Raw genomic sequence first — 11,111 nt, 5'->3', positions numbered from 1 at the left:
TGGAACCAAGCCAGGCAGGGTGGTGAGGGCCCAGACTTCTGGGTCTGAGGGAGGAGGGGTGCTTTAGTTCACTAGGGCTACTTTAACAAAGTACCACAAACTGGGTGGCTTAAATCACAGACATTTATTGTCTCACAGTTCTGGAGGCTAGAAGTCCAAGTTCAAAGTGCCAGCAGGCTCGGTTCTAAGGCTGTGAGGGGAGGATGTGTTCCCTGCTTCTCCCCCAGCTCCTGGTGTTTTGCTGGCAATCTTTGGGGTTCTGTTGTGTGTAGATGCATCACCCCGAGCTCTGCCTTTATTGTTACACAGTGTTCTCCCCCGGTGTGTCTGTCTCCCTGTCCAAAAGTTCCCTCTGTGTAAGAACAGCAGTCATATTGGATTAAGGCCCATATTAATGAGCTCATCTTAACTAATTTTATCTGCAATGATCTTATTTTCAAATAAGGTCACATTTTGAGGTCCTGGGGGCTAGGACTTCAACATATAGGTTTTGGAGGGACACCTGTAACAAGAGGGTTGAGAGTTTGGGGTCCTGGGAGAGAAGATTGCAGAGAGGATGGAGGCAGGGAGCAGTTGAAGGACAATTTTGAATGACTGGAGTCTCACTTGAATGTTCCACCGACAATCCAGCTTAATTTGGCTAAAACAGAAGCATTGATTTCCTACCACTGCCCCCACCAAAAATTCCCTCTTGATCATCTCAAATGATCAAAGTAAATGGCATCGCCATTCACCAGATACTCAGGCCAGAATCTGAGTTGACCCAGCCCTCAGCAAGTCCTACTGGCTCTTCTTCCAAAAGGACTCACATGGGGCCACTTCTCTCCGCCTGTACAGCCACACCCTCTCCCACCTGGATGACTGCACCGCCTCCTCTTACCTCCCTCCCACCAGCCGGCCCTTCTCCAAATTATTGTCCTGCAGCAGCCTGGGGACTGAGGCATCTAAGTCACTCTCCTGCTTCACACCCCTGGGTGGCTTCCATTAACTAAGAATACATTCTGTAAGTCCCAGGCCCCGAATGATCAGGCCCATGCATCCCTTCATTTTCTATCACCCTCCCCCACCGTCACCACAAAACAGGCACACTGGTCTGCTGTCAGTTACTCCCACACACCATGCATTTTTTTTGCCTCTGCACATGCTGTTCTCTTTGCCTGGAATGCTCTTCCAGGGCCTCTGCACTGAGCCAGCTACTTCCCCACTAGTAGGCACTCAGTACCTATGGATTCATTCTGTGGGAATGCAGGATAGGGTGAGTTAGTGATGGGGCCCTTTATTTACCCAAGGATCTCATTTACCAGAACCTTCTTGGCTTGATGACTCCATTTCCATGAAACCTTTGGGAAGAGTTGGGAATTCCATTTCCCATCAGCCCCCAGGGGTTAAAGCAGTCAGGGCCTCTTTTCCCAACCTGCACAAGGGTTGGGAACCAGGTTAAGGTAATCCCGACAGTGGTGTCTTGAGAAACTACAACTCCCTGGAGACTTTGAGAATGATTCTCCTGTCAGTGGGGTACCCAGAGCTGCACAGCTTGCCAGGAATTGTAGCCCGACAGTCTCACAGGAGATAGGATGCCTCCTCCGAGGGTGTTACTGCACTTAGGAGCGCTGTTCACCAAAGGATGCCTGTGACCAAAGGGGGGCTGGGACCAAGGCCTGAGATTCCAAAGTTCTGGGCCCTCCCCATCCCACCAGGAGTGCTCAGTAATTAGGGATTCAACTTCTGGAGGATGCAGAATGTGGGAGAAACCGCACTCTGCAAATCCCAGGGTGAGGCTGCAGATCTGAGCATAGGAGAATGACATGGGTGGGTTGCCCAATTTGCCAACCCACCTCTCTTTGCTCTGTGGGGACACCATACATACCCCAAGCTGGAGGGCAAACTTGGACAGGCCAGTACCTGGGATTCACAGGCCCTCAAAGGTGGTCCTTATACTTCAAGGTTGTGATTCCCAGGGACGAGATGCTACAGAAACGCAGGTTCTCCATCCCTGTTTGGTGTAAAATGTCCTCACCAGGAGGTTAATCCCCAGCTGAGAAACCGGTCCATCTACCCACATCCCTGCCCTCTTGGCACCATCCAAGAGGGGCCCAGCCCACTTCCGACACCAGCAACCTCTTGCTGAAGGCGTGAGCAAGGCCTCCCACTGCTGTGCCGGATACCAGGCCTTCCTTTTCTCCGGATTCATCCTTCCCAGGCCCTCCCAGCTCTCTGGTTTCCCCTCAAAACACTAGCCCAGCTAACAACCCCATCAGCTGTTATTTGCTGCCCATCAAAGACCACAAGCCTCATGAGGACTAAGGGAGGGGCCAGCATCTGCCAGCTCGGGGCTGTCAGGTAAGGTCTGGGATAGATGCTGTGCCTCGCCTGGGAATACCCGGTTCTAGTGAAACTAAAGCAACACTAACTCCAGCCACATTAACTGCCTCCCACTACTCCACCCATGCAGGCTTGGGGTGCAACCAGAACTGAGCCACCCAGAGGCCCCCATGGGGTTACCCTGTCGGGCAGCACCCTTGCCTTGTGCTCTAACAAATCCCAACAGAGACCAGTGCCCTTGGCGCCGGTCATGGTCATGGATGGGGTTGACTGGCTGTCTCCCCAAGCACGTGAGCTCTGTCAACCCCAAGAAATAAAGGGGTCAGCAGGCCGCGAGCAGTTCAATAATTAATATTACCAACAGCGTGTTAATTACAAATAACGAGAGAGGAACTAGAGGTGGTAAGTTTTCCAAACGGGAACCAGGATCCACAGCCCCAGTCCCAGGGGTCCGGCCACCCGGGCGGGGCGGCTCAGTAATAAATAATGGGGTTGGGGACAAGGGGTCAGGGCTGCTCCTGCTTCTTCTTGACAGAAATCCGCTTCTTCCTGGCTGCCAGCATCTCATAGAAGGGGTCCACGCTCACGGCTGCCCTGCAGAAGGGGAGGGACCCCTGGGTGAGGGCCCCGGGGCCGGCCCGGCCCCCCGCCCCGAGGCCCCCGGAGCCCGCTCACTGGATGGACTTGATCCACTCGTCTTTCTCCTCCTGCGTGGGGGCCGAGATCCGGTACACCATGTGGTTCCCCTCGACCACGCGGCCGTCTGCCTCCGTCTTGCAGGCTTTGATGAGCTGCCCCTTGTTGTTGGGGATGTAAAGCTCAAAGCAGTTCTGGGGAACACCGAAGAGGCGCGCTGGTGGGTAAGAGCGGCCCGCGGGCCAGAGGCACCCCCACTGCGCAGGAAGGGGCACACAGACGCTCTTACCGGTTTCCGGGGGTCGTCCACCTCGCGGATGCTCAGGTTCTCCAGGGGGATAATTCCTCGGGGCTCCTTGTCCTGAAAGAGCAAGTGGGACAGGACTCAGACTTCCCAGCCCCCCCTCCCCCCAGGGCCCGGAGCGCAGCTCGCCCGTCCTCACCGTCGTGTACTCAAAGTAGTAGAGGCAGTTGTCCGTGAGGATGAACCAGCGCCGCTTCCACGTCTTCACCCGGCCCCCTGAAAGGGAAGGGGTGGGAGGCGGCCTGGGCTCAGCACGGGGACAGGGCCTCTGGGAGGGGGGAGGGGAGTGAGAGGCAGAGCAAGCGCAGGGGGCGGGCTGCCGCGGCCTAGGACAAAGCGACGTGCGGGAGAGACAGACAAGCAGGGCCAGGCGTGTTTGGGCCCCAGGAACTGGCCCACCCCCAGCGCGGGGCTTTACACTTTCTAAGCTTGTCGGTCAGCCCAGGGCCCAAGAGTTGGAGCCCCCAGCCCCCTCTCCCTGTAGTGTCGGGGAGCTAGGACGGCCGTGTACCTACCTCCTGGGGCAGACAGCGAGAAAGCAGGCAGGACCAGGCGAGAAGGGAAGGCAGAATGGGGGGCCCCCAAGAGCCGCAGGCAACAGAAATAGGGAGGGCGAGGGAAGGAATGCTCAGGGGTAGGCCAGAGACAGAAACAGCAAGAGAAACACGCAGAGAGGGAAGGAGGGGGGAGAGAGAGGGAAGAAAACCAGTTACATCCACATGAGGGAGGATCGGCCAGGTCCTCTCCCTCCTGGGGAGGCGGCGGCCCTGAGCCCCACAGAGGCAGCAGTGAGCACCTCCTTCACCAGTGCCCGGCTCCAGCCCACCCTCAGGACACGCCCTTGGCCAGGAGGGCCCTCCATGCCACTGTGAGCACATCTCTCCCCTGGAGGGCATCCCCACGAGGGAGAAGACACAACCCCAGTCCTTGGCCCGAAGTGGGTGTGGGGACTCATGTCAGGTCTAGTACAAACTGGCTGTGTGACCTCAGTACAACCTCTTGCCCTCTTAGGCCACCTTCCTGCTTCCAGATGACCTGCTTGTGTTCTTTGCGGTGCAAGGACTAAATAGGAACAGTAATAATAGCTTTTGTCAACCATCGCTGTGAACACAGCCACTACCAGAGCCCTCTCCTGTATTTAAGAAGTGCCTTTTTCTAATGGCCATAAAGCAGAGACGTGCTTGGGTTAGAGATCTGAGTTCAAGGCCACCTCTGCCCTGCAGCTACTGGATGGTGACCCAGCCTCAATGTCCTAATCTGGGAAACGGGAAGGATGCCTGCTGATGGGAGTGGTGTGGAGGAGAAATCTTCCCGGTGAAGGTGCCTATCCCAACAACACATCCTCACTGCCGGGACACCGCTGGAACCCAAGGGCCCCAGTACATTGGTGGAAGTGATGTGCATTTCTTATGTGCACCAGGACCCATCTGCACCTGGGCGGGGATCTGCTCTGGGGCTGGAGAAGTGTGCCTTGGCTCAGGAGCACAATCCCACACTGGGGAGGAGCAAGAAGGCCCCGAGGAGCAGAGTCCTGCCTTGACCCTGCACTGGGCTGGGACTTCCTCTGGGCCTCCCACTGCCCTGGCTGTGTCCATTGTCCACACTGGACTGATTCCTGCTCAGTGACTCTGTCTCCTGGAGCAGCCATTCATGGCTTCTCCATTAAAAAGCCACATTAACGCTCCCGTGGCACCACCGTTACCAGGCATGGCTCCAAGCGGCACTCTCAACCTCAGCTCTGCTTGCTGTAGGGCCACCTGGGGAGCTTTCACCATGATTGATGGCTCTCCTGCCCCGGATCCTGACTTCGCAGCCCAACCATCGGGGCTTAAAAGCTCCCAGGTGACTCTCCTGTGCAGCCAGGGCTGAGAACCACTCCAGTCCTCAGTAAGAGGCACCTGTGTGACCCCTGCTAACTGACCAAATTTGCTGGTGCCACCCCACCCACACATTCCACCCTGGCCAGGGTCTCTATTCATAAGCAGAGCCTGGCAGCAGTCAGCCCTCCTGAACCTCCTCTTCACCCACAAATGTCATGGAGCCCCTGTACGCCAGGCCCTGGCCTGGGCCCAGCACGCAGCCCTGATCTGTTTTAAGCCTCACTATTCAGATATACAAACAGGTTGAGAGAGGTCCAATCACTCGCCTAAGGTCACACAGCAGGCACGTGTGGAAGCCGAGTCCAGAGCCCAGGCACACTAACTTCCCCTTGCAGAGGGAGCCAGCAGGGTCAGCAGGGGACGTACCCAGCTTAAGGAGCCAGCCCTCCCGGTCTGGGTTGAAGAAGGTGTGGGTCAGGTCATTCCCGTCATCCTCCGGGATCTTGAAGGGCTCGTTTCGGATGCTGTCATAGAGGTTCTGAGGGGCGAGAGCCCAGTCAGTCACTCCAGGCCCCTGGGACCCTCCCAGGGCCACTTGGCAGGGGCGGAGGGCAATGAGACCAGAGGTGGGACAGCCCACGGAGAGGGAGGAGGCTGAGAGATAAGGGAAGCAGCAGGCAGGAGTGGAGGGAGCCCCGGGAGGAGAGAAAGGAGGAAAGACAGACAAAATGGAGAGGAGACAGACGCAGTTGTAGGATCCTACTAAGTTCTCACAGATGGAAACAGACAGAGGTGGATAATGGCATGGACCAAGACCCTGAGAGTCAGAGGAGGGAAAGAGACAAAGACAGACGCAGCTGGGGAGAGAGAAAAATGGTGACCATGAAGGGCGGATCCCAGGGGGAGAGCTCAGGGGGAGACCCATGGATGACGCGCTGTGGGGAGGGGAGAGGGGCCTGACCCTGAGCAGCTCCTCAGGCAGGTCTCCGCCCTCGTTGATGCCCCGGTTCATGGCCACAAAGCGCTCCAGGCCCGGCTTGTCTCGGACGTTGGGATTGTGAAGGCTGGTGTTCAGCATGATCACGGCAAAGGACAGCACATAGCAGGTGTCTGCAGCACAGCCAAGTGGTGACGACATGGTAGGTGGGCCCCCTACCTCCTGCCCCCCGGGCTCCAGGAATTCAAGCCCCCAGCCCCTCCCTCCAGGCCCCAGGAGTCTGGGTGCCCACCTGTGGACTGGAAAACCCCCGGGTTACACAGGCAGTATCGCTGGGCAAAGGCTTCCATCATCCGGTCAATCTTCTGGGCCTCTCCAGGGAGGCGGAAGCTCCACAGAAATTGCCTGCGTTAGAGAGGGGTCAGGTTGGCTGCTGGGACAGGTAGAACCCCTTTCCCAACCTCAGTCCTCATATTAGGAACTAGTCAAGAGCACCAACCCTTGTGGCCTCAGCAGCTGTTTCTGGAATGGACACAGGATTCAGTCTGACCAATGAGCACCGACTATGGGACTTTTGGTGGATTTAAGGAAACTACTCTTTCTGCTAAGGTTGCTAAAGAGGCCTGAAGGTTGCTAGGGGCTTGTGTGTCCCGTGGGAGGAGGGCCTGCAGAGAGCATTGCAACATAGTGGCAAGCACAACTGAGAGATAAAGCTGAACTTCTGACACCATTTGAGCACCTGGATACAGCTATGCCTGAAGGACCTAATGTGGATCTTTGTGTTACATGCGGCAACCAATTCCCTAATTTTTGTTTCTGTTTTTGTTTTGGGTAGGCATCACCACTTGTAAAGAAAGAGGCCTGACAGGTCCATTCCTGACCTTCCAACCCAGTCCCTCTCACCTGAGGGCCTGTACCAGATTGAGGTCGGTGAACTCATGCAGATCCACAAAGGCATGGAGCACTGCCAGGTTCAGCTCTTCCCTGGGAGGACAGGGACACAATCATTCACAAAAAGGAGTTTAGGAAGGTGGGAGTGGACAAAGCACTGGGGAGGCTGTGCCACCACTTCTGTACCCCAGCTGCCTCCACAGAGGGTGAAAGTTTTGGCCTGGCCCCATCACAGGCGTGGCACCAGGGCAGGGATACTCAGAATATGCTCTCTGGAGGACCATCTGTTGCAAGAACCCTGGTTTGGCTGACCTTTGCACAGCTGGGTGAAATGCAGCAAACATGCTCTGCCTACTGTCACCTCTCTCAGATCATTCCTAGGTTCCTCAGATGTCCAGAGATAGTCCCCAAACCCTCCAAATATCCGTGGACAGTCCCCACACCCCAGATGTCCACAAAAATGATCCTCACAGTGCCAGATGTCCACAGTCTCCACACATACCAGATGTCCATGGATGGTCCCCAGGGATCTACAGAGGGCCCCCACATACCCCAGATGCCCACAGAAGGTTCCTAGACATCAACAGACAGTCCCAATACACCTCAGATGTCTAGAAAGTTCCATACACCCTAGATATCCACACAACCCCTAAGCACCCATACATCCACAGATGGTGCCCATACACTCCCAATGTCCAGTCTCATGCACCCTAGACTTTTAGACAGTCCCCATACAATCCACAGTCCACAGAGGTCCTCATGCTCCCAGGCTTCCACGGATCCCCATGCTCCCCAGATATCCACTGATGATGTCCACATGGTTCCCATGCACACCAGTTGTCTACACATGATCCTCACATTCCTATGAAACTCACAGATTTTCTCCTTCCCCAGTCATAAATGAATGGTCCGCACACTTCTCAGATGTCTACAGGTCCCCACACCCCCAAGACGCTCACAGACAGTCCCCAGATCCCTGTGTCAGTTTATCCTGTCACAGTTGGAAGGCTAGTCTATCAGGGCCTGTCCTGGAAAGAGGAGCTGGCAGTGTGAGGGCAGGAGCTAGATGCAGGGAGTAGTGGGGAGAGGCCCAGAGGAGCTGGGGAGGAATCTCACCTCTCCCCCAAGTAGTCTCCGATGGCCGTCTTGTTCAGGCCCTCGCCCTTGTACAGGAAGCGAGCGATCTCCTCAGGTGTGTTCTGCAGAAGTTCATTCTCCACCAAGAACTGGATTCCCTAGTGGGTGGGGACTGGGTCTCAGTGCCAGTATGTTCAGAAAGCCACTCCCACGACCTCCCCAGAAACCTCAGCACCCAAACTCACCCCCATGCTAACGGAGCAGGGCCAGGTGTCATTTCCAGGCTTCTCTCAGGTCTTTAGATACCATTCCCTCCCACCTCATACAGCCTTTGCACCTACTGTTCCCTCTGCCTTTGCCTGGTCAATTTCAGCACCAAGAACAGGGTCTGGCAAGGAACAGGAGCTCAACAGATGTTTGTTGAATGACTGAACAAACTATAGTGCTTGGGGCAGGAAGAATAAAGTGAGAAACTTAGTAAACAGCAGTCCTTCAAGAACTGTGAGGGCCAAACCTCCAGCTGGACTCTGGCCTTCTGTATGCCATGAGGACCTCCATTACAAATCCATCTCACTCTGGATTATGGTAATCATGTCTACAGGCTCCCTGAGGGCAAAGCAGGGTCGAACACTCTCTAGGTCCCCAGCACTAGCTAGCAGAGGAGCAGGCCCAAGGAAGGCATGAGGAAATGGGTATAAAATAAGTGACTGAATGAACAAATATCTTTCTTCCACCTGATGAACAATGACTCTTCCTTCAAACCTGACCTGAATATTCCCTCCTCCAAGAAGCCCTCCCTAACTGCACCAGGCTCCCTCCTCTGAGTGTCCACAGCCACTGTGCCTCTGTTATGGCACAGGTCAACCCTCTTTTGTGCATGTCACTGTCCACGGTTCCTACCAGACACGATCTCCTCCTGGGACTCTAGATGACACCTGAAGTGGGTCCAGAAATATGAACAAAAAGGGGAAAGAGGATCTCCGGGCAGAGGACATGGCACAAGCAAAGGTAAGGAGGTCGGAGCACTTGGTTAATGTTCAGAGAACAAATGGACAGTCAGTCAATATCAAAATACAGGGATTAGGACCAAGTCTGTCCACCTAAAGCAGGCCTTTAACCATCACACTACTGGAACTTGGAGGTGCCAGAAACCCCCAGCGGGATGTCTGCCAGGCTGACCCCAGCCCTGTGGCCCCAAGCACCTTCTTGGGGTCCATGTTGAACTTCTTCCTGCCCATTGCCATCTTCCGGTTCCGCTGCAAAGTCTTACTGCAGAGGCAGAGAGCAGGGGAATGGAGGGTCAATGCCCGGGCATCCCAGGTCCTGGCCTGGCCCCATGACCCAACCAAGTGCCCCACTCCAGCCCTCACCTGCCCTCATTGGCCTCCAGACCCTCCACCTCGCTCATGGCTTCGCTGAGCTCCTCCCGCAGGCGCTGGATCTCCACCAGCAGCTCCTGCTTTCGCCGCCGGATGTTCTCCAGCTCCATCCGCTCCTCTGGAGTCAGGTCTGGGGGTTCTGGGGGTCAGGGGTTGGAGGTCAGTTCTGGGGACTGGGAGTCTGTTTTCCTGCAACCTGGGGGATTGCAAGGCTGGGGGCATGACTCCTAGGTTCAGGAGGAGGATGAAGATGAGGGTCAGGCCCCTTATGTCTGCCGGAGGGGCTGGGGGCCTGGTCTCCTCACTCTAGGGGAGACAGAGCTGGGGATCTAGACTCTTGAGTCTTGGGGTTGGAGGGTCCCGGGGTACGGACTCCTGAGTCTTAGGGAGAAGGGGGCTGGGAATCTGAACTCTTAGGTCTGGGGGAAGAATGGGCTGTAAGTCTGAATTGTTGGTTCATTACTTGGAAAGGGCTGAGGCCTTAGTTTTTTATTTCCATTCTTAGGGATGTAGCTGGATGCCTGGGTGTCGGGACTCCCGGGTCCATGAAAAGCAACTATGGCAGGGGAAGCTGATAAGAGCTCGTAAGAGTTGGGGAAGGGGGCGGGGCATCAAAGGCCACGGTCTTAGTGGGATCTCTGTAGCCCCAAGATTTCTCCCTCACCCCAGAGCCCCCAGAAGCCCCCCTCCCTGGTCCCAGCAGGCACTGGGCTCCCCCGGCCCCTCCAGGGGGAATGGTTCCGCCGGGCCTCGACTCCACCGCTCCATCCCGCCCCCTCCCGCAGCCACCGGAAACAGGATCGGCCCAAACAATGGCCTGGAACGCCCCGTTCTCGGGCCCCGCCGGAAGCCCATCCTGTGCCCCACAAAAGCGAGACCCCACGACGGTGCCGAACAGCTCCGCGAGGCGCGCATCGGAGGAAACGATCGCGGCCGAACGTTCGGGAGGAAAGGCTTCATCCGCTCCAACCGGCCCCACCCCTCACCGACCTACCATAGACACCGTCCTCCATGGCGGCTAGGAAGGCCCGGGGGGAGTCCGGGGCGGTCCCGCCGGTGGGGCCTGGTTCCGCGTTGGCCCGCGGGCTCCGGTGAGCCCGCTCAAACGCCCCGGGAGCCACCGCCGCCTCCTCAGCGCCAGTCCTCAGCGCTGAAAAGACTCTCCCTTCGTCTCCCAACCGCCCCGCCAGTAGGGACCGCCCCTCGTCTTGACACCGCCCAATCCACTTCGGGCCCTTTCGTCTGCTCCGCCCTCCTTGCCGAAGGACCGTTCTCCACGGCCAATAAGCGCGCAAGGAGCAGACGTAGCCGGGTCCGGCCGGAGGTGGACAGTATGTGGGGCCAATCGGAGAGCGGGCCGAGGGCTGGGCACCGCCTCTGAAACAAAAGAAGTCGCTTGGCCGGTTTGCCAGCCTCTGAGAAACCTCAGAAAGGAATTGCTCGGAGCGGGACTACGCGGGAGCAAAGAGGACTGCGCCTGCGCAAGGATTACGGGCGCCTCGGCTGGGTACTTGTTAAACCGAGCCCTCCGCTAGTTATATGTTGCTGGGGGGCGGTACTTTGTTAGCCTTGTTGCCAGGGGCGGGGCCCCAGCTGTCGGTTGTTACGGTGAGCCGCACCTCCTAGCGACCTAGCTGCCTTTCGACAGCAGCGGTTGCCCCGCAACCGGGGGCAGGTTTGCCTCGCCTTTCTTTCGGCCTCCTTTCTCCCGCTTTGCCCCTCCGATCTCCAGACCCCTTTCTTAC

The 11,111-nt window shown here is 56.8% G+C and overlaps 1 protein-coding gene across 2 annotated transcripts; it reads right to left on the bottom strand.

Annotated features, from left to right (window-relative positions):
- Nucleotides 1-2,657: 2,657 nt before the first annotated feature.
- CYTH2 (cytohesin 2) lies at nucleotides 2,658-10,546 on the bottom strand. Of its 2 annotated transcripts, XM_016206110.2 has the most exons (12): nucleotides 10,361-10,546; nucleotides 9,358-9,505; nucleotides 9,190-9,256; nucleotides 8,027-8,145; nucleotides 6,923-7,003; nucleotides 6,312-6,424; nucleotides 6,044-6,192; nucleotides 5,509-5,620; nucleotides 3,402-3,478; nucleotides 3,248-3,319; nucleotides 2,998-3,152; nucleotides 2,658-2,916 (listed from the first exon to the last, which is right to left on the bottom strand). In XM_016206110.2, exons 1-12 carry the CDS (start codon nucleotides 10,377-10,379, stop codon nucleotides 2,829-2,831), a joined length of 1,200 nt encoding a protein of 399 aa, XP_016061596.1. In that variant the 5' UTR covers nucleotides 10,380-10,546; the 3' UTR covers nucleotides 2,658-2,828. The 2 variants fall into 2 exon arrangements, with proteins under 2 accessions (XP_016061596.1, XP_087682928.1); XM_087826802.1 differs by lacking the exons at nucleotides 9,190-9,256; nucleotides 9,358-9,505; nucleotides 10,361-10,546 and adding an exon at nucleotides 8,233-9,180.
- Nucleotides 10,547-11,111: the final 565 nt, after the last annotated feature.

This window comes from Miniopterus natalensis, chromosome 18 (assembly GCF_054644295.1).
Source record: "Miniopterus natalensis isolate mMinNat1 chromosome 18, mMinNat1.hap1, whole genome shotgun sequence".
Taxonomy (NCBI): Eukaryota; Metazoa; Chordata; class Mammalia; order Chiroptera; family Miniopteridae; genus Miniopterus; species Miniopterus natalensis.
Note: the sequence above shows the minus strand (reverse complement) of the source record. Positions and strands in the feature narration are given on the sequence as shown.